The 23397-nt window shown below is 40.8% G+C and overlaps 1 protein-coding gene across 1 annotated transcript in view; it reads right to left on the reverse strand.

The window, feature by feature from the left end:
* SMC1 (structural maintenance of chromosomes 1) overlaps positions 1–23397 on the reverse strand; it is a 635181-nt gene that overhangs the window by 266029 nt on the left and 345755 nt on the right. The window contains exon 14 of the mRNA XM_090388169.1: positions 21465–21523. Within this exon, the coding sequence (XP_090244295.1) occupies positions 21465–21523 (59 nt within the window). The remainder of the gene's footprint in view (positions 1–21464; positions 21524–23397) is intronic.

Genomic DNA, 23397 nt, shown 5'->3' on the forward strand with positions numbered 1-23397 from the left:
TGCAGCCTTGTCTAGATGATCCCCCAATGCATCCTTAACCAGTGACTCCATTATTTTACCATAAACAGAAGTTAAACTAGTCTGTAATTACTCGTGTCACCCTTCGATCCACCTTTGTGAATTGGGGATACATTTTCACATCTCCATTCCGTGGGAACCTCCCCTGAGTCCAAGGATGCTCTCATTATTATGGCTAAGGGTTTGCTTAGTTGCTTTACTGCCTCCTTTAATATAAATGGATAGATCCCATCCACCCCAGGTGCTTTTCTTATGTTTAACTTCAACAATTTCTCCTCCACTTTGCTCTCAGATATTACAAAATCATTAAGTATCTTGCTACAATTTGATAACTTTCTGCCATTTGCAAACCTTAATAACTCCTCATATGTGAATGTAGATGCAAAATAGTTATTGTTTGTTTGCTATCTGAGCAGGATCATCAACAGTCGAACCATCGATGTCAAGTGGACCGATCAGATTCATCCCCTTCCTTATAGAGTTTATATAAGTAAAGAAATCCTTGCTGTTTTTCTTAGCATCTTTTGCCAAAGATTTCTCGTAATCTGCCTTCACCTGCCTAACCTCCTTTGTGACCCGATTACAGACTAGCTTATATCTCCCATAAGCTTCTGAGTTGCTTGGTAATTTATTTGCATCCCATGCATTTTTCTTCTCGGTCACGAGTCTCATTTGATAACCATTTAGGCCTAAACCTTGAACAGTATTTCTTAATAGGTATGAAACTTTTAGAAGCATCCACGATTAATTCCTCGAATGCTTCCCACTTAGAATTTACTGTTGGTAACATCGTCAATTGATCACACTGTACAGAATTTAAAAACTTTCTGAGACCACTTTACTCACCTTTAAGGAAGCAAAACCCTTTCTTTTACCCCTGACGGTAATTAAATCTTTAAGTAAATTCCACATCAGTACACTGTGATCACGGCCACCTAGTGGTTCCTTTGTCTGAAAATTCTTAATACACGAATGATCACTGCTGATAACAAGATCAAGAGTATTACCCTCTCTGGTTGTCTCTCGAACATGCAGCTGCAGAAGACAATCATCCCATAAATCCACAAAAGTCTGACTAGTGTGTGAGTGCCCAACCCACAAGTTTCAGTCAATATCTGGGAAGTTAAAATCCCCCATTATAAGACATTCTGATTTACTAGCCCACTCTACTTCTCTGTACAACTGTTCTTTGTACTCATTCGAGTCATTAGGCCTATAACACACTCCTACTCTTATTTTTGCTTTTGCAGTGCTTATGTCACAACAAAGTGACTCAACAGTGCACTGTTCATCTATATCAACTGGGTGCACTTCTTTTGATTTTATGTTTTCTGATTCTATCCTTTCTGTACACATTGTACTCCCCAAATTCCAGTTCTGCATTCCTTATATCTGTGTGACACCATGTCTCTGCTATCCCAACAATATCTGCCTTTGAGGTCTTGACCAACAGTTCAAATTCATCAAATTTATTTACTATACTTCTAGCATTGGTCTACATTCAAGCATACATGCTCCTATTCTTAGTTACCCTAACACATCCCATATACCCACCTATTTCAGGATGACTGCCATCCCAACACCCCTCGCTCCAAATCGCTTATTCTAATAGAAGTTGTGAACTTAGTCTAATAGAAGAATCACCTTCACCTCTGCTTGGGGCTACTGTTAAACTATTAGTCCTTGTATCCACCCAAGCTATCAGTTTTAGCATAGAAAGGGTGCATATTCTTGCACCCTTTCTATTTAAGTGTATCCCATCCCTGTAGAAGCAGTCTCTCCTAACAAGTACAGTCCAGGCTGAAAAAAATTCTATCCCTTGAGCCTTGCATTAATCTTTGCAGGGCCGAATTGATCGACAAGCTCTCATCATATAGTCCCTTCTATCGTGTCTGGGCAGAATTGCAGACACTTTCAAATTCAATCCTAATTCCCGGCTTTTTTTCAACAGTAAGCTGTACTTGTTAAGTAATTCTGCCGGTCTCCTACTCTTAATATCATTAGTGCCAAAGTGTTCAACTATATCACCTTTTTTGCCCTTAAAAGATGATATCCGCTCTACAACGTCATCAACCTTTGCCCCTGGCATACATACTCTGGTACTATTCCACCTATTCTTTTTACAAAGCATGCTTCCCGTTTCCCTGACAATAGAGTCACCAACAACTACTAGTTCCTGTGGGACCAGCAAATTCTGCCTTGGGGGTTTCCGCTGTGTCGCACGATGACCAAGTGCAAGCTTTGGCGTTGATGTGGGCAGCTGAGAGCTTGATAGGCCCCTCAATTTAGATCCTTTGAGTGCATCCACCCTGTCCTTCAAACTTTCATATAGGCCCATAACCATGCTGAGTTGTCGCCCGATTTCCTTCCACTCCTTACTTCGCGCGCGCGCGCACAAGCACACACACACAGACATCCCCCGTGGCAATATCATGTTCCGTTCCAGAGTGTTCGGCAAACATTTCACAAGTTGCACATTTTTTTAGGCTGTCATGCACTGGAGAATCGGCCCCCCCTCTCAGTTCTCCCCCGAGTCACAGCACCTTTCCACTTTGTGCCCTTTGCTTTGCTGCTCTAGTTTCGGGCATGTTATTTTAAATTAATAAGATCAATAAATTAAATTAATTAAATGTCAATACTACGCTACCTAATAGAAACAGTGAAGCGTATTACTGTTTCTATAATTATACGTTAAAAATTTGAATGCCCCACCACTATATACAAAAACAATGGCTGCAAGATTCGAATGAAATAAAGGTTTTACGTATATTAAGTCATCGTCATCATCATCATCATCAGCCATTTTAAATCCACTGCAGGATGAAGGACTCTCCAGCAACTTTCCGGTTCCTACTGTTTTGAGCACTGGCCATCCATTTACTATCCAAAAACTCATGAATTTCATCGATCCATCTCCGCCTTTGTCTTCCAGGTTTTCTTCTAGCTCCTCTTGGGTACCATTGTGTTATTTTCTTAGTCCATCTATCATCATGTCTTCGAGCTATGTGTCCTGCCCAAGACCATTTTAGTTCTTTAGTTTTGATAAGAATGTCCTTTACTTGAGTTTGCTGCCTAATCCACGTGTTTCTCTTCTTATCCAACAGTCTGATTCACAATATAATTCGTTCCATTCTTCGCTGTGTAGTTCTCGGCTTCTCTTCCATTTTTTTAGTGAGTGCCCAAGTTTCACTTCCATAAGTCATGGTGGGGAGTATACATTGGTTCATTATTTTACGTTTCAGACAAACTGGGATATTGCGCTTCAGTATGTGACTATATTTCCTGAAAGCTATCCATTCAAAATTTATTCTTCTCTTCACTTCCAGCCATTTATCATTATTATAGCTAATAACTTCTCCCAAATAAGTATATGACTCCCTCTTTTCAATTACTGCTCCTTCAATCATTATTTCCCTTTCTCTGGCATACTTGTTCATCATTACTTTTGTTTTAGCCATATTCATCGTTAGTCCAAAATCCTTACGAACTGAGAATAACTGATTAAGATTTTCCTCTAATTCTGTGGGATCGTGGCTTATGACCACAATGTCATCTGCAAATCGTAAATGGTTTAGGTACTCTCCATTCACATTGACTCCTTTCTGCGACCAGTCTAATCTTCTGAAAGCTTCCTCAAGGGCAGCAGTACACGGCTTCGGAGATTTTGTGTCTCCTTGTCGAACTCCTTTCTCAATTTTAGAATTTATTACTGTCTTTGTCTAGTCTAATAAAAGAGGTAGCACTCTCATATATTTTCTTCAAAATCATAATATGCGGGGTATCTATGCCTTGTCTTTCCAGTGCCCGAAACATTGCCTTATGCTGTATGGAGTCAAATGCCATTTCATAATCCATAAATGTCAGGCATAATGGTGTTTTATATTCATCTGCTTTCTCCATTAGCTGTGATATTACGTGAAAGTGATCCATAGTTGAGAATCCTGACCTAAAGTCAGCTTGCTCTTTCGGTTGATTCTCATCAAGTATTCTTTCTAATCTGTTAGTAATGATCCTTGTGAACAACTTGTAGATGTGGGATAACAAGCTAATTGGTCTGTAATTTCAAATTTCTGATTTATCTCCTTTCTTATGCAGCAAAACTATGATTGCATTATTCCACTGCTTAGGCGTAACACCTTTTCTAATGCACTTTGTGAAGAGCCTTGCCAATTTTTGTGTTATGTCTCTTCCTCCCAATTTTATCAACTCTACAGTAACTTCATCTTTCCCCGGGGCTTTCTGATTCTTCATTTTCTTCAATGCCTCTTCTACCTCATCAGGAAGATTGATTGATTGATTGATTTAAATTTTATTGGCACATTAGCATCTAAGGCTATAATGCGCCGAGACCATGTAATATATAAAAATTTATTCTCTCAGTGACCTAAGTAGTTCGGCCACCATGTCCAGATATATAATAAAAGAAATAACAATAACGTAAAAATTTTAAATACGAGTAAAAACTTTTATTGATTTAAAAAAGCTAAAAACAGCAGACACATTGTCATTGTCAGATAAAATCTGACTGAGTGTATACGGCTCAGTCAGATGGTTACCATCGGGAAGAATATTGGGTATGTCATATGTGTTGCTACTTTGCAATCCATCTTCCCCACTGCTGGCATCATCCCCCTGCTCCTTGTATAATTCTCTATAGTAGTCTTCTGCTATTTGAATTATGCCTTCTCTGCTGTTTATAAGTACACCATCGCTATTCTTCAGTTTCAGTATCATTTGTCTTTCTGTATTACTGCTCATGGCTGCTGATTTAAATCCTGTTTTCCCTTAATGTTTGTTCTACCTTTCTTGTGTTAAATCTTCTTGTCCTCTCTGAGTCTCTTTCTAATGGCTTTGCATAACTCTGTATACTCAATTTTCTCCCTGTCAGTGTTTTTCTTGTTCTTCATTTGTCGTCTTCAGTTCATCATGACAAGTGTTTCTTGACTAATTTTTTCTTCTTTGGATTTCTTTTTCCCTATAGGTTTCATGGGCTTTATCACTTTCAGAAAGTTGTAGTATTCCTCGTCTATATCTTGGTTCTGAGCAGACTGCAGAAGCTCAAACTTGTTCTTAAGTTCCAGTACATACTGCTTTTTCTCCTCCTCTGTTATCTCAAAGACCTTTGTATTATTTACTCGAGTCAGTTTTTTCATTTCCTTTCCTACATCTATATCAAGTGTACATCTTACCATTCTGTGATCACTTCCAACATTTACCTTATTCAGGACGGTAACATCATTCACAATATATCTTCTGTTAGTGAGTATGAAGTCGATTTCATTAGTTGTTAATCCATTTTGACTCTTAAATGTCCACTTTCTGTTCACCCTTTTCTTGAAAAAAGTGTTCATTAATGACAGTCTTTGAGATTCTGCAAATTCCACAAGTCTTTCACCTCTTTTATTTCTTTAACCAATTCCAAAATTTTTTATAGTTCCTCTTTCTGTGCTGTTTTGCCTTTTTCCATCCTTAGCATTGAAGTCCCCCATAATAATAGTGTAGTGGGTTTTCTGCTCATCTAGAAGACTCAATTTCGGTGTACATTTCTTCAACCTCTTCATCATCATGGCTCGATGTTGGTGCATAAATCATTATAATCTTTATCTTGTACCTCTTAGAAATCTTGAGTATTACTCTTGACACCCTTGGTGACGTACTTTTGAATTCCAAAATGTTCTTTTTAAAATCTTTATGGAGCAGAAACCCAACTCCACCTTCACTCCTTTCACAGTTTCCATTCGTGTACAGCAGATTTCCACTTGATAAACTTATAAGTGATTCATTTCTTCTTCTTGTTTCAGCCAAACCGATGATATTCCAATTTACATTTTCTAATTCCTTTTCCAGCTCTAATATCCTATTAAGTAGTAATCCACAAAAGTAATCCTATTAAGTAGTAAATCCACTATATTAAGTAGTAATCCACATAAACTCTTTATCTAAATTAAAATAAAAATAACCAGCGTAACTATAAGACTATGTATTAAGTACAATTTAAAATAACAATTATGTAAATAAAAAGGCAAACACTTATCGCTTTTTCGGAACCTGTAACTCACAGATGTAATTTTTAAGAGAGTCAGCACCCTCTCTCTATAGGGGACTAACAGGCAATGATTATTATTGGGAGCTATTGATTTGGCTCTAGTGTCAGTCAAATCATTTCTCCTTATCCCAGTGTGGCTGGGAATCCAGCAGAAACGGATATCAAACTTGTGTTCATAAAGAGAAAGTATTCCTCTGCCAAACCTGAGAGAGAACTGGTTGGGAATTGTGTCTCAAAGATAATAAAGCCTGTAATGCACTCAAAGAATCGGAATATATTATAGACCTTTGGCAATGATTAGTTCTATTGTGATCCAAAGCTAACTCTATAGCATGCAACTCTGCACTGTATATGCTGGATTCTGGAATAATCTGCTGAGATATAGCAGAGTCTGGAAAGACAGCAGCAGATCCCACACACGTTTCCGACATACAGCTGTCTGTGTAAACTAAAAGGAAGCTGCAGTGTTCAGCTCAGTGTGCTGAATAGAGCTGCAGGTAGACAGATGATGGAGTCTCAGACTTTGCCCAGTTTCTTAAGAGAAAAGATAGCATGATGGAATATGAGCATGCCAGGGTGGAAGGGTTTGCTTTAGTGTTTGGGCAACCTTATCTACCGTGATGTTGAACTCTCTGAGTAGCTCTTGGACACGAATACCGAAAGGTTGGTTGGCAGGCTAATGGGCATTGTAAAACGTTTTCCAATGTGACTCAAAATGGATGGCCACGTAGCATGGTCTTCCAGTGATTTAAGTTTAAAAGTATACTTTAAAGACAACTGCTAACGTCGAAGGAACAGTGGTGGTTATCTGTTATTATTTTTTTAAGGAGCATTAGCAACTAAGGCCATATTGCTCTGGTGGTCATTCCATGATCTTTCCGCATTCTCCCTATTTGGTGGTCACGGGCTCGAACCCAGGTTTAATCAAGAAGCGTGTGCTACGCACTGCTGCTCCTGCCAGTTGGTAAATTGGCCAGCACAGTTATCGTAAGCCTATGTGTGCTGGCCAATTTACCAACTTCCAGTCAGCACACGCACGGGGCCACCTCCTCTCAACCGCCCGAACCTTGCTAACTCGCGCCTGGACACACTCCAGCTCTGCAGATGAAAGGCGCAAAAAGATCACCAGAGTCAAAGTAGACCTTACGAGGTGTGGCTACCCCATCGATGTCCTTAACAGGTGTGATCTACAAGCACGCGACGTGACGACCAACAGCAACGCCAACAGTGACGAGTCATCCATGAGGGCATTCATCCCATACTACCCCAACCTGTCACAGCAGATCGGTAGAATCCTGAGATCGCATGGGATAAAGTGCATCCAACTCCCAGGCAAGAAACTGCGTTCTCTCCTTTCCAACATAAAAACACCTGTCCCCACCCTTCTACAGAGTGGTTTGGTCTATCGCATCTCTTGCCGTGACTGCACGAGCTGCTACTTTGGAGAGACAGGACGTCGACTCGAGAAACGCCTCTCAGAACATAAAAGGGCGATCCGTTTGGCGAATGTAGAACACTCAGCTATTGCCGAGCATGTCTGGACAACCCACCACGACATCAACCCACACTGCGATGTCGTGGTTGTAGACAAGTCCCACCATTACCTAAGGCGCACCTGGTTGGAATCGTTAAGTATAAAATGCTCGGATACCTCGTTGAACAGGAACAGTGGTTGTCAACTTAACCCCATCACAGAAGCAGTAATTCTGTCCATAGACAAACGCTGGCCACGTCACCACCATACGTCACAGCCACAAACATCAACAAACAATTAACCACGTGCCTCACGCACCATCCTGGCAGTGCATCTCTATTCCAACTGCCATTCAAAGTATTTTAATCTGATGAAGGCTGCCACCCAGCCGAAAGCTAATTCATTTATCATAGTTTTAATGCTCTGTGTAACAAAATAAAATAAATTATGAATACATAATAAAGCACGCAGGCGTGTTTTATTATGTACTACTGGAATGGCATTTTGTCCAAGCCTTCATTCAGCTTCAGGATGAAGATTATGCTCATAACAAAAGTGTACGCAAGCGGCCTTCTATGGCAAGAACATGAATCTATTAGCAAGTGCCCAGGAATTAAGGCGATTAATGGCTATGGCTTGTTGAAGTTGTCTTTCGATAACTCCCATGTAGCATGACTGACAAAATACTAGTCATCAACATAGATGGTCCTTGAGGTTGTCACAGACATTCTCTCAGATATGCCAGACAAGTTGTACTTGCTACCTGGGAGTCTAAAACACTGATGGAACTGATATTCGGGTGACATTCAAGTCAAGTGGACCCAATTTCAGTGAAGTCTGGACAGTCTGTGACAACCAAATCCTCTGCTTTCACCTTCACATTGGTGGGACTGTTAGTAACCCTCGATATAACCTCTATGCACAAGCACACTGTGGATGACCCCCCCCCCCAGGTGTGAACCAATGTCAGCAGGGGTCAAGCTGTGGCACCCACACTTCACTGAGGAATGCCGCCCCTCAATGTTACCAGGCAATACTAGGTGGTAGATGATTTTCGTCAACCAGTGCAATACAACTACACTGCTTATTGGAGGCTTGAAGTGGTGGAACCATGTTTAGTCTCCAGAGCTAAGTTCTGGTCAACCCTTCCCCACCTCTTCCATGATGAAGTATGACTGATGACTTTTGAGGTTACGATGACCATCATGGTGAGATTCAATCATCCTTACATTGCGAGGGTACAGCTCTAAAACGGTGTTCGCAGGCCGGCTGATAGTGCACTGGACCGAACCTATTGGTAACTTTCTAGGAGGCTTCCAGATCAGATAGTGTATAATCTTGCTACCTCTACTCTGCCAGATAGTGACTGGAGGGAGTCCGAGTAGTGTGTATGCGGGGGAGCATTGTCGAGGCCACGTTATGTCAAGGATCTGGGTATATTCTTACCATGTGTACGCCAATCCAAAAATTCCATTACTTCATACAGCATGTCCCACACACTTTTTTTTACTATTGAATACAACATGAATTGTCAAACTAATAGAGCAAGCTTATCTGCGAAAATATCTAAACCTCTCAAGCATTTCCTAATTCATTTCACAAATATACGTGGTCTCAATTCTAATCTCATCGACGTCCATTTCCAGTTGCACTCTGCCAAGCCCCAAGCACTTTTTCTCACAGAATCTCAATTATCGGTTGATTCAACTACTCCTCATCTCAGCTGCCCAAATTATTCGCTGGATGATTCCTTTCGCCTCAAAGGTGGTACCTGTGCATATGTCCGTTCCAATCTTCCCTGTCAGAGACCTGGTAATTTGGAATCTCCTCTTTTCGATCTTCTCTGGCTTAAAATCTCTCTACCTTATTGTGTCAAATTCATCTGTTGTCTCTACCGTTCTCCCAACTCCACCAATCACATGGAGCTCTTTGAATTCCTCTCTTTGCAACTTGACTTTCTCCAGTCCAACTTTCCTAACAGTGAGGTAATATTCCTTGGTCATTTTAATGTTCACAATCGCAACTCCAGCTGGCTTTTGTTTTCTACTCCACCGACCCAGCTGGTCGAGGTGCTGATACTTTAGTAATTACTAATGATCATGCACAGATTTTTCATTTACCTACAAGAATTCCGGACAATCCTAACCATACAGTCAACACGCCTGATCTTTTTCTCACAAACAACCATTCCAAGTACACGGTCAAAGTGAGTGGTCCTTTAGGCACCTCAGATCACAACTTGGTGATTGTCTCTTCTCCAATGGAGCCTTTTATCTCATGGCTATTCCCAACCCCGTATTGTTTGGCATTACAAGAATGCAAAATGGGATGACCTGCAAGATTTTTTTTCTTTTTTTTCTTGGTCGGTTTACTGTTTTAAAACTTCTGATGTCAATGTTTGCTCAGATTGTGTCAGTGAAATTATTCTTGTAGGAATGGAATCCTTTATTCCACAATTCACTTTAAAATCTTCTCCTTTATCTAAACCTTGGTTTTCCAATAAATGTGCTAAGGCAAGAGAAGAACGTTGCATCTCATAATTGGCTTGTTTCCAATTCTTCAGTTTCATTTTCTACCTACACCAAATCTTGCAACAATTGTAAAGCAATTATTATCAATCCAAACTAGATTTTGAACAGACTAAGAGCAGAATACTTGCTTCTTGCCCTAATTGTAGCCGAACATTCTGGTCTCTTGCTAAAGCTATTGGCTACAACTTTTGCCCATCTCTGCTGCCACCTCTCTCAAAATCAGATGGTTCTGTTGTCACTTCAGCCAAGGATAAAGCTGACCTGCTAGCATCCCATTTTTCTTCTAACTCATGTATTAATGATCTTGGTAAAACACCTCTGTATTAATGATCTTGGTAAAACACTCATGTATTAATGATCTTGGTAAAGCACGAATCTTGATGCAAAGAAAGCTACAGGTCCAGATGGTATTTCTCCACTTTTTCTCAAAACCTGTGTTCCTGAACTTACTCCTGTTCTTTGCCAGCTTTTTTCACTTTCTTATTCCAAAGGCGTTTTTCCTTCTGCTTGGAAATTTCTTATATATACAGCCAGTTGCTAAAAATCATTGCAATTTCTTCTACTAATCTAGCCAAGGAGGATGTCTTCGAGTGTGCCAGGTGCAGAGAATGTCTAGAAATTAGGCGTCAACTCAGTGTTCTAATGGGCATCTACGAGAGCTTGAGGTGTAGGGTAGATGCCCTCGAAGAAATTAATATGAGGGACCCGTCAAGCTCTCAGCTACCCAACTCAATGCAAGAGCTCAGTCCTGGGCATCAGGCAACACAGCAACAATTTCCAAGGCAGAATGCGCTGGTCGCACAGGAGTTAGTTATTGTTGATGACTCTATTGTCAGGGAGACGGGGAATATATTGTGTAAAAAGGATAGATGGAATAGGACCAGGATGTCTGCCAGGGGCAAAAGTATGCTGTTATTATTTGGTTTTTAGGAGCATTAGCAACTAAGGCCATATTGCTCCGGGGATATGCGGTGGTCATTCCCTGATCTTTCCGCATCCTCGGTATTTGGTGGTCACGGGCTCGAACCCCGGGCAAAAGTATGCATATATCATCTTTTAAGGGCACAAAAGAAGGTGATGTTGTTGTACACGTTGGCGCCAATAACATTAAGAGTAGGAGATCTGCAGATTTACTTAACAACTACAGGTCAATGTTGAAAAAAAGTCGTGAGTTAGGTTTAAATTTGAAAGTGTCTGCAATTCTGCCCAGACACAATAGGAGAGAGTACACAATGAGAGCCTTGTCAATCAATTCGGTCCTAGAGGGAATGTGCAAGGCCCAAGGGGTAGAATTTTTTTTTTTTTTTCCCAGCGGGGTCTGTGCTTGTTAACAGGAGAGACTGCTTCTACTGGGATGGAATACACATAAATAGAAAGGGCGCAAGAATATTTGCCGATGCTATCAAGGCAGTGTTAGGTGGGTCGGAAACTGCTAGCTTGGAGGGATTCACAGACTGAAAGGTTAAAAGTAGCTGTAGGCAGAGGTGAAGGTGATTCTTGCACTACTTCTATTAGAATAAGCAGCGGCCTGGAGCGAGTGGTGCTGGGAGTTTCAGCGAATGATGGCTGGTTAGTTGGTTTTGATTTTATTGGCGCATTAGCTACTAAGGCTATAATGCGCCAAGACCAGGTCATATATAAAAAATTTTAAACTTTCAGTGACCTAATTAGTTAGGTCACTATGTCAAAATGTATAACAAATGTATAAAAGGTATAAAAGAAAAATTTATATACAAGCAAAAATTGTTATTGATTTTAAAAAGCTAAAAACAGCAGACACATTGTCATTGTCGGATAAAATCTGACTGAGTGTATACGGCTCAGTCAGATGATTAAAAGCGGTAAAACGGATATTGCTAAAATCTGGACAATCAATTAAAATGTGTCTGATAGTTAAAATTGTGCCACAGGACTCACACATAGGAGGGTCATCAGACCTCAGCAAAAATGAACGAGTCAAATGACTATGTCCTATGTGGGTCCGGGCAAGAACAACTTCCTCCTTACGATTCCTGTGCAGACTAGACTGCCACAGTTCAATTACAGGCTTTATTTGATATAATTTATTCATAGTCTGTCTATTCCACGAATCCTGCCATTGGGAGTATATCTTTTGATTTATTATTTGCCTGTAGTCTGTATAGGGGACTGACAAGCAGCAATTATTATTGGGAATTGCTGATTTGGCTGCTGTGTCCCAATGTGGCTGGGAATCCAGCAGAAGTGGATATCATATTCACATTCATGGAGAAAGTGAATCTTCTGCTGAATGCAAGACAGACGCGACTGATGGCAGTCATCGTGAAACAAGTGGGTATATCGGATTTGTTACGGTAACTAAGAATAAGAATATGTGCATGTATACCAATGCTAGAAGTATAGTAAATAAATTTGATGAATTTTAAGTGTTGGTCAAGACATCAAAGGCGGATACTGTTGGGATATCAGAGACGTGGTTTCACACAGATATTAGGAATGCAGAAATGGAATTTGGGCAGTACAATGTGTACAGAAAGGATAGACAGGATAGGAAGGGAGGAGGTGTTATGCTGTTAATTAAGAAAAACATAAAATCAAAAGAAGTACATCCAGTTGATATAGATGAACAGTGCACTTTTGAGTCAGTTTGGTGTGACATAAGCACTGCAAAAGCAAAAATAACAGGAGTGTGTTATAGGCCTAATAACTCGAATGATTATAATGAACAATTGTACAGAGAAATAGACTGGGCTAGTAAATCAGAATGTCTTATAATGGGGGATTTTAACTTCCCAAATATTGACTGGAACTTGTGGATTGGTCACTCGCACACTAGTAAGACTTTTGTGGATTTACTGGATGACTGTTTTCTGCAGCAGCATGTTCGAGAGACAACCAGAGAAAGTAATTAGCATTAGCATTAGCATTAGTAGAGGCATTTGATGCAAGAAAGCAAGCTTATGCAGCATCAGCCAAAAAAAAAAAAGAAAAAAAAAAAAAAAAAAGTAACATAAATAAATAAAAATAACCACTTCCACTTCACCCCTCTGTTCGTTCGAAATACCTGTCCAGCTGAGCCTTAAACTTATTTAGGCTATCAACTTCCACGACAAGGGATGGAAGTCTGTTCCACCCACCAACCACCCGCTGGCTAAAGGCAAATTTCCGCACATCTATCCTACATCTGTCTTTCCTCAATTTGAATTTATGCCCTCTCAGGTGATTTTTCTGAGCTAGAGGAAGAATCCCATCAGCATTGAGCATGCTCAAACCATTCAAGGCTTTGTACACCTCTATCAGATCACCCCGCTGGTGCCTAGTTTCCAGACACTGTAATTTGCAAAACTTAAGCCTTTCTTCGTAAGAGAACCCCTTTGTCCCATTCACCAATCTAGTTGCCGTTCTCTGTACTCGTTCCAGCAGCTCTACATCCTTCCTGAAATGAGGCCTCCAGGCCTGTATACAGTACTCTAGGTGTGGCCTGACCATTGCCTTATACAAGGGAATAATCACCTCCTTATCCCTGCTAGAAAAATTCCTATATATCATTGACAATACACCATGAGCTACTCTTGCAGCTCGTCTGCACTGCTCAGAGAACTTCATATCTGCCTGCACCACCACCCCCAGGTCCCTTTCATTCTCTACCACTGTCAGTGTAGTACCACAGAGTTGATACGTTGCTCTGGGGTTGCTGTTTCCCATATGTAGTACTTTACATTTGTCAATGTTAAACTTCATTTGCCACCTCGAAGCCCATCTGCTCAACCTTTCCAAATCCTGTTGCAGCAGCATAGTGTCAGTAGTGTCCTTGACAACCCTGCCAACCTTCGTATCGTCTGCAAACTTGGACATTAAGCCTGATATACCATCATCAATATCATTTATAAATACAGAAAACAATAAAGGCCCCAATACTGAACCCTGAGGGACTCCACTAATAACATTAGTCCACGATGAGCAGTGTCCATTGATTACCACTCTCTGTCTTCTCCCCCTCAACCACCCCTTTATCCATAGCAGCAACTTGCCTCCAATGCTACACTGCTCCAATTTGTGCAGCAGTCTTCCATGTGCAACAGTATCAAAAGCCTTTCTAAGATCCAAGTATATAATATCAAAGTTATTCCCTGCATCCAGTTCTTTTGTGACTGCATCATAGTATCCAATCAAATTGGTCAGGCAAGACTTCCCCTTAACAAAACCATGCTGTGTCCTAGCTATAACTGAAGTCTTGTCTAGATGATCCTGCAGTGCTTCTTTCACCAGTGCCTCCATTAATTTTCCGGGAACAGAAGTTAAACTCACAGGTCTATAATTACTTGTGTCAGCCTTTGATCCCCCTTTGTGAATTGGGGTCACATTTGCACATCTCCAGTCAATGGGTACCTCCCCTGAGTCCAAGGAAGCTCTCATAATTATGGCTAAGGGTTTGCTTACCTCCTTTGCTGCCTCCTTTAATATAACTGGATAGATCCCATCCACCCCAGGTGCCTTTCTTGTGTTTATCTTCAACAATTTCTCCTCCACTTTGCTCTCAGTTATTACAAGATTCTCTAGCTTACTGCTAGAGTTGAATACACCTCTGGCATTCCCCTCGCTGAATAACTCCTCATGTGTGAATGTCGATGCAAAATATTCATTTAGTTTGTTAGCTACCCGAGCAGGGTCATCAACAGTTGACCCATCGATCTCAAGTGGACCAATCTGATTCATCCCCTTCCTTCTAGAGTTTACATAAGTAAAGAACTCTTTGCTGTTTTTCTTCGCATCCCTTGCCAAGGATCTCTCGTAATCTGCCTTCGCCTGCCTAACCTCCTTTGTAACTTGGTTACAGATCAACTTGTATCTATCATAGGCGTCCGTGTCACGTGTTAATTTGTATGTATCCCATGCATTTTTCTTCTCTGCCATATGCCTCATTAGTTCATCTGACAACCATTTAGGCCTAAACCTTGAACAATATTTCTTAGTTGGTATGTAAAGCCTAGTAGCTTCCACGATAAGTTCTTTGAATGCTTCCCATTTTGAATTTGCTGTTGGCAATATCATCAGTTGATCCCACTGTATAGAATTTAAATACTGTCTCAGTCCATTGTAGTCGCCTTTACGAAAGCAATACCTCTTCCCTTTACCCCTAATGGTAGTTACCTCTTTGAGTAACTCCCACTTCAGCACACTGTGATCACTGCCACCAAGTGGTTCATTTATCTGCAGATTCTTAATGCATGAAGAATCACTACTGATAATCAAATCAAGAGTATTACTCCCTCTAGTTGCCTCCCGAACATGCTGATGTAGAAAACAATCATCCAATAAATCCACAAAAGCCTTGCTACTGTGTGAGTGACCAGCCCCCAAATTCCAGTCAATATCTGGGAAATTAAAATCCCCCATTATAAGACTCTCTGATTTACTGGCCCACTCTATTTCTCCGAACAGTTTCTTATTATACTCATCAGAGTCATTAGGCCTATAGCACACTCCTACTCTCAATTTTGATCTCCCAATGCTTATGTCACACCAAACTGACTCGACACTGCACTGTCCAGCGATGTCGACTGGCTTCACTTCCTTGGATTTTATGTGTTTTTTAACTAATAGCATAACCCCTCCTCCCTTCCTATCCTGTCTATCCTTTCTGTAGACATTGTACTCCCCAAATTCCAGTTCTGCATTTCTTATATCTGTGTGACACCACGTCTCTGAAATCCCCACAATATCTGCCTTTGATGTTTTGAGCAATACCTCAAATTCATCAAATTTATTTACTAAACTCCTAGCATTGGTGTACACACAAGTATACATGCACCTGTTCTTTTTCTTAGCTACCCTAACACAACCCATGTGTTTACTTGTACCCCAATGATTCCCAGCAGTCTCTGAAATATCCTGCATCTTATTTTCCAGGCTGCGGCTCATTCCAATAGAAGCAGTGCAAGAATCACTTTCACCTCTGCCAGTGGCTACTGTTAATCTATTAGTCCTTGTATCCCCCCAATCTAGCAGTTTTCCGACCCACCTAACATTGCCTCGATAGCATCAGCAAACATTCTTGCACCCTTTCTATTTAAGTGTATCCCATCCCTGTAGAAGCAGTCTCTCCTGTTAACAAGTACAGACCAGGCTGAAAAAAATTCTACCCCTTGAGCCCTGCACAATCTTTCCAGGGCCGAATTGATTGACAGGGCTCTCATCATATACTCCCTCCTATCGTGTCTGGGCAGAATTGCAGACACTTTCAATTTCAACCCTAATTCACGGCTTTTTTTCATCAGTGACCTGTACTTGTCAAGTAATTCCGCCGGTCTCCTACTCTTAATGTCATTAATCATAATCATAATACTCTTGATCTGGTTATCAGCAGTGATCATTTGTGTATTAAGAATTTGCAGATAAAGGAACCACTAGGTGGCCATGATCACAGTGTACTGATGTGGGATTTACTTAAAGATATAATTGCCATCAGGGATAAAGGAAAGGGTTTTTGCTTCCGTTATGGTGAGTACAGTGGGAAGCATTTGCAGTACTTCCCCCAAGAAGAAAGGAGGGGAAACAACTGTGTTACAAGATCATCTAGGTCTTCGTGGGAAATGTCAGTGACAGGTGGGAAATATATAGAGCAGATGCTAACAAAACACCCACTGTAAAGCGAATTGCAACATGCTGGTTGTAAGTAGCACAGGCTAAACTGGGGTCTTGTTGCCCACAAGGATAGTCACTCCTCCACGAGCAGGACCATCTGCAATTCTATCCTTACAAAAAAAATTTGATGTTATGCACGGTGGGTCATCATTTGCCTTTAGGTAAGTCTCCTGCATACAAAAGCAGACTGGATTTTGCTTCTGTAGGAGGGCCTTGATGTCATCAATATTTTGCCAGAATCCATGACATTTCCATTGTAGGAATTTAGCCATTATTTTGGCTTGGTAGGTTCATTGGGCAGCTTCCAAAGTGTTGTGGGCTTACTTTGTCAATCTTGAATTTATCTTTTTTGGTGAAGTATGGACGCTACCCCACATCCATTTCGTGCTCCGAAAACAGTTCCAAGAATGATTCGTCCAGTATCTCCTTATCCTCTACATCCATTGTTTCTAGTATTACGGATGGCTCTTCCGATCTTTTTAGCTTTTGTTCACCAATTGTTTTTGATAGTGGTGGAGCATTAGGAAGTACGGATATTAGAGTGGCAGCTAACTGTGTTTTTTGGGGGGGCTTTTGTGAATGCAATAAATAGCAAGCAATCGGAGTGAATGACTCTCGTGGTGGTATTGTCATCTCAGTTTGTGTTCCAACAGTGCAATTCACAGAACCCTTTTGGGCGTATGAAGGTTTCCTGCCATTTATTGGTTGGATATGTTTTTTAACCTCTGTATAGGAGATATTCATCTATTTTTAATTTTTGGATTTCTTTTTCATCCTTCCACAGCTGGCATGATCTAGAGTAGGAAGGGTGCTCTCCTTAGCTATTTACACAGATTGGTTTGAAGTTGAACATTCCTTGCTCTCGTGGTCATTAGCACCACATCGAGCACAGGCAGGGTTACCATGACAAGCTGTTTGTGAGTGGCCGTATTTTTGGCATCTAAAACACCTCAGTGGGTTTGGAATATAAATCCTCACTGGGCAGTTTATGTAGCTTGCCTTGATGGAACTTGGAGGCAGTGGGGTGTTCAATGTTGGGATGAGAACTAGGGTAGGGATGAGATTCCCAACTTTTTGTATTGATATTCTCTTGACAGCTGTCACTCCTTGGTCTTTTCAATTCAGAGCATTCTCTTCCTCTGATACATGAAGAAGGTCCCACTCTGATATGACACCTCACGAAGAATTCACGAGCTGTGAGGGTTACGGTGCTAGGTATCCACCCCCCCCCCCAGGTGTAGATTTCAGGATTTTTTCCACTTGTTTCGCGGTTGAAGCTTTGACCAAAATATCGCCAGAACACAGCCCTTTCACAGATTTTGGTGATCATGCCAACCCTTCTAATCCTTTCTGGATAAAAAGGGTGACAACTTCCAGAATGACTGCTCTCCGGTGGAATGGAGAATGAGGAAGAGTAGTGTTGCTGATGGATGTGTGTCCTCAGTTCTGGCTCTTTTTACCAAGGTGTTTTCATTGTCATTTCGATTAGGTAGTGGCCTTGTTGGGGGCCCCAGAAGAAAGAGAGGGATTTGAATTACTCATAGGAGTAAAAGAAAAATTTCAGATGCCCTAAGTACCTCACCCACCATGGAGCCCTATAAGGGGACACTCACTCAGAAACTAGCGAGTATTGCGTAAAAGAATGGGTTGCCCAGTTCGATCAGGAGCATCATACCCACATTTCCAGTAAGCCTTGATTTCATCCCAGGACCAAACGGAGGGAGACTTATTGGAACGCAGTTGACCCTAACAGTAAGAACCACCTACCGATTGATCCGTCGGGCTTGTCCGGGACCACCCATCTTGTCGAATCAGGGACCAAAGTGTTATATTAAGGCTAGGCCTCTTAACTACCAGGATCCCCCTTTCTGAGTTTCTATGGGTCATGCCACGCGGCTGTACACACACACACACACACACACACACACACACACACACACACACACACACACACACACACCGGATTCCACTGATGTAACTCTGGAACCAAAGTATGGGTGTTGGATCCCAGTGATACTAAACTGGATGACACAGATAACAGCCACTATTTGCCTAGGTGAATAATGGCTGTTATCCGTGCAAATGGCAACTCAACCATTGTATACTCAGTGTATATATGCCTTCATTTTCTCGACTTTTTCCTTAGGCAACCTTGGAGTTGGTTTGCCAGGCCATATCGGAAGTGAAGCGGATCCAAAATTCCCAAATTCTGTCCTTACAGGCAACTGAAAAATTACACAGGGTGGGGTGCTCATTTGCCTTTAAACATGCAAAACAAAGTACTCATGCACATGCATGTTTAAATAACATGAGATTACCTGTGGTGGGATATTGCCCATGTCTTATTTTGCTTTTGCTGCTGCTTGGACAATATTTTCTGTGATGCACTTTACTACACCATTCACTGACACTAGCTGACTGTGGTGGTATGGAACAATGTCGCCTATAATGAAGGTGACTGATCAGGCTCACTGGGGTGAGCCTGATCAATCTTGTACCATAGTTGACATGGTCTCCCATTGCAAAGGGTAGATATCATGGTCAAGGTAGATATCACAGGTAGATATAAAATGATCACTACCATGGGGGTTTTCTTCAACTGCCTACATACACATCAAGAGGAGAGCATATAGAGGGAGATCAATGGCAGTAAACGTACAGGTAGGCAGCACGTGGAAGAAGGTATTAGCACCCACACTTATAAGGGGGAGACCCAATGCTTTTGAGCATGCACTTAATAATTCATCCCCTTCCGATATCTGTGGTGAATCATGTCCAGTAAAATCCCCTAGTATTAAATGGTAATTGCTTAATGAGATCAAGGTCTGCCCGGAGGATATTATTCCCAGGTAGCAAATAAATAGGACAAATAGTGAGGAAGAAACCTACTTTAATGAAAACTGCACTGCCTCTGCTTTGGTCGTCGGTGGGTAGTGAACATGGAGTAAGTTGGAATTGAGAATGGTTACCCACAAGTCCATCCCCAATTCTGTCCTTACAGACAATTGAAAAATTACAGAGTGGGGTGCTCATTTGCATTTAAATATGTCTCCTTAAGCAAAAGTAAGTTGGTTCACTCTTACAGAGTAGAATCTTGGTGTCATTACTATTTCGATGGAATTCATGGCAATTGCACTGTAAGAATTTGAATGTGGACTTTATTTAGGTTTGCCGAATCTATCTGCTGACTTCAGAAGGGCTGAGGGGGCTTTGCCTCAGTCCTGCATTTATCCTTCTTTTGGAAGAAAGGGTGCTAGCCTGGGTCCATTTATTTTGCAAAGAGTTCCAGGACTAAGTTATCTAGTATCTCAGACTTCAAAATTCATTTCTTTATGAGTTCCACATATCTCTTCAGCTTTTTTCCCCCCTTTACCAATTAGTTTTTGTAGAGGGTAGCAATAGAATTCCTTCCTACAACCTTCTCAGCATATAAAGGCTTACTGCTATTTATTGGCTTAACTGTCTTTCTTGCTTCCCAATAGGATCTGTACATCTTTTATTTGAGTCGATAGAATTGGATTTGGCTGGTGCTTATACAGCATTATTAAAAAAAAAAAAAAAAAAAAACCCTTCCCATTTCACCCATCCATTTGCTACAAAGGTTTGTCCAGTTCTTCCTTGAATTTATTTAAGCTATCAACTCTACAACAGATGGAAGCTTGTTCCAGCAATCAATTACCCACTGGCTCAAGCAATTTTGCACACATCTATTCTACAACTGTCTTTCCTCAATTTGAACCTATGCCCCATCAGGTTCATAATCTGTGCAAGAGGAAGAATCGCATCAGCTCAAACCATTCAAGATCTCTTGTGGAAAGGAAGGCTCAAAGAAGTTCAGAATGCTTATTGTTTTTCATTTCTATTAAAATATCATTAGAACATAAGCATTGGGTGACATCTTTCATGTGGCTTTTCTTTAGAGGAATAGATTAAGAGTATTTTGCTATTACCAATGTTATTTTCTGGTAAGGACTGATTTAAGGCAAAGAAGAAGAATTTAGTTGTTTAGGATTCACAATTGTTTTATTTTGTTTCACTGCCTGGGCACGAAAAACAGAAAAAAAACAAAACAGTCCTGGGAAAGCTATCCCAGGACTGTTTTGTTGAAGCAAGGGGCCAAAATTGTGTGTTGCAATTGGACTATCAGCTCTCTCTGAATTTTCATGGGTTCAGTTCACAGCAAACATGCCAGATTCCTAAGGTGACAGCATCGAACCTAGCTGTTTGTTTGTTTGTTATTTTGGTTTTTAGGAGCATTAGCAACTAAGGCCATATTGCTCCGGGAATATGCGGTGGTCATTCCCTCACCTTTCCGCATCCTCCATATTTGGTGGTGACAGGCTCGAACCCCGGTCTAATCAAGAAGCGTGTGCTATGCACTGCTGCTCCTTCCCACCTGGCTACGGAGGTACCTCGAACCTAGCATGTGCGTACGGGATGCATGCTAACCCCCCCCCTAACATTCACAGGTTTGAAACAAGTACAGATATGTGAGTGGAAATCTTCTGTAAATTTGTGGCAATCTTTTGTCATTAGGAAGAAATTGGTGGGGAAAAGTACATGAGAAGGTATGATCCCACTCTCAAGTTAAAAAAAAAAAAAAAAAAAAAAGAGAGAAAAGCAACAGATCTGTCCACAAATAAGACAAGTACTTAAACAAAATAAAAAATTAATTAATAGGTATATCCAAAATTTTTCTTTTAATACCTGCTTATAGACAAGCTTTGCATAATTTTCAAATACTAATAAGTATTAAAAAACCTTTACTTACGTGCTACCACCAGAAATGAAACCATTCTTTTGGTAATAGGTACCATCTAAAGCAACAGCCTATAATTTAAAATAAGACAAACATGAATTTTTTAATGCTATATAATTTTAATACTTTCTTTTAACTTTAATTAATATAATCTTTTAATTATGTAGCAATTTTAATACAAGTCTTGTCTGACCAATTTGATTGTATGCTATGATGGGGTCACAAAGGAACTGGGTGCAAAAAATAATTTTGATATCATACACTTGGATTTTAGAAAAGCTTTTGATACTGTTGGGCATCAAAGACTACTGTACAAATTGGAGCATTATGGCATTAAGGGCAAGTTGCTGCTATGGATAAAGGGACGGTTGAGTGGTAGAAGACAGAGAGTGATAATCATTGAACACTGCTCTTCATGGACTAATATTATTAGTGGAGTCCCCTAGAGTTCAATGTTGAGCCCACTGTAGTTTTGGATATTTATCAATGATTTTGATGAAAGTATATCAGGTTTAATGTCGAAGTTTGCAGATGATACAAAGGTTTGTTTGTTATTTGGTTTTTAGGAGCATTAGCAACTAAGGCAATATTGCTCCGGAGATATGCAGTGGTCATTCCTTGACCTTTCCGCATCCTCCGTATTTGGTGGTCACGGGCTCGAACCCGGTCTAATCAAGAAGTGTGTGCTATGCACTGCTGCTCCTGCCCACCTGGCTACGGAGGCGCCTGATACAAAGGTTGGCAGGGTTGTTAATAACAGTACAATACTGCAACAGGATCTAGAAAAGTAGAGCAGATGGGCTGAGATGGTTTAGGCTTTAGGTTTTAATGGGGGTTTATTGGCACAAGGGCAACTAAGGCCAAAATGTGCCTGTCGCTGTAAAAGATTTCGTTCTTAAAACGAAATTTGGTTCATCTCTAATGAGTTATTTTGGGTTTGAACTGCTTTAAAATTTGTTAATCAAGCAGCATGGTTGTGTGGACACTCAGGGAGGATATGTTTCACTGTTAGTGGGGCAGAACATTGGCGACAGCGAGGAGGTTCCTCGCCTTGCAAGGACCATCTCTTCTCGCCTGTTCACTTGTGAACTAGATATCCAGTACTGTGGAATTTTCTTTATTTGGAAGAGTTTATCATGGGTTTGTTGCTGCCAGACTGATGCCCAGTCAACACATCCCTGCTTTATAGTGAGTTCGCAATCCATATATGGAATCGAGGCAAGTGAAGATACAGGATTGACTGGATTTTTAGCTGCTTCATCTGCCTTCTCATTTCCCTGGATTCCAGCATATCCAGGAATCTAGCAAAACCTTACCGCTGTGTTGTATTTATCAAGCTTGCTCTGATTTCTTTCAAAATAGGATGAGAGTTGGGATATTTATGTTGTAAAGCAGTTACTGCACTCAAAGAATCTGTATAAATTATTATCTCTTGCTTTTAAACCTGTTTAGTTTAGACCTGTTGTTGATGTGCTCAATAGCCATTTTGATTGGAATTCTGCGGTGTAAATACTGCAAATAGGGAGAAGAGCTTCAGACATAACGCAAGAAGGAAGAACCACTGCAGCATCTGCACATGTGTTAGCTGATGCATGAGCTGCACATAGGTTTGAAAGATGACCAAGGTGGCTCCATTTTTTCGGTGTCTGGTTGGATATTGTCTAGTGGTACACTCCAATTCTTCATTACATCCTTCAATCTGATTCCAGCAGGTTTATTTTCATTTGGTTTATTCCTGAATAAATTTACGAAAGATGGGTAAAAGGGATAAGGCCAAATAGGATGTGCAGGAAGGCTCCGAAGTTTGGCTGTGTACGTAAGCAGAAGCATCTGTCTCCGAATGGATAATGAAGGTTTCTAGGCATCGATATATAAACTATGGACTGGCGATGTTCAGTAGACTCCTAGAACTATTCTTAGGGCATAGTATTGAATAGTATTTAGA

Source organism: Mastigoproctus giganteus, chromosome 13 (assembly GCF_048544385.1).
Source record: "Mastigoproctus giganteus isolate SK-2022 chromosome 13, ASM4854438v1, whole genome shotgun sequence".
Lineage (NCBI taxonomy): Eukaryota > Metazoa > Arthropoda > Arachnida > Uropygi > Thelyphonidae > Mastigoproctus > Mastigoproctus giganteus.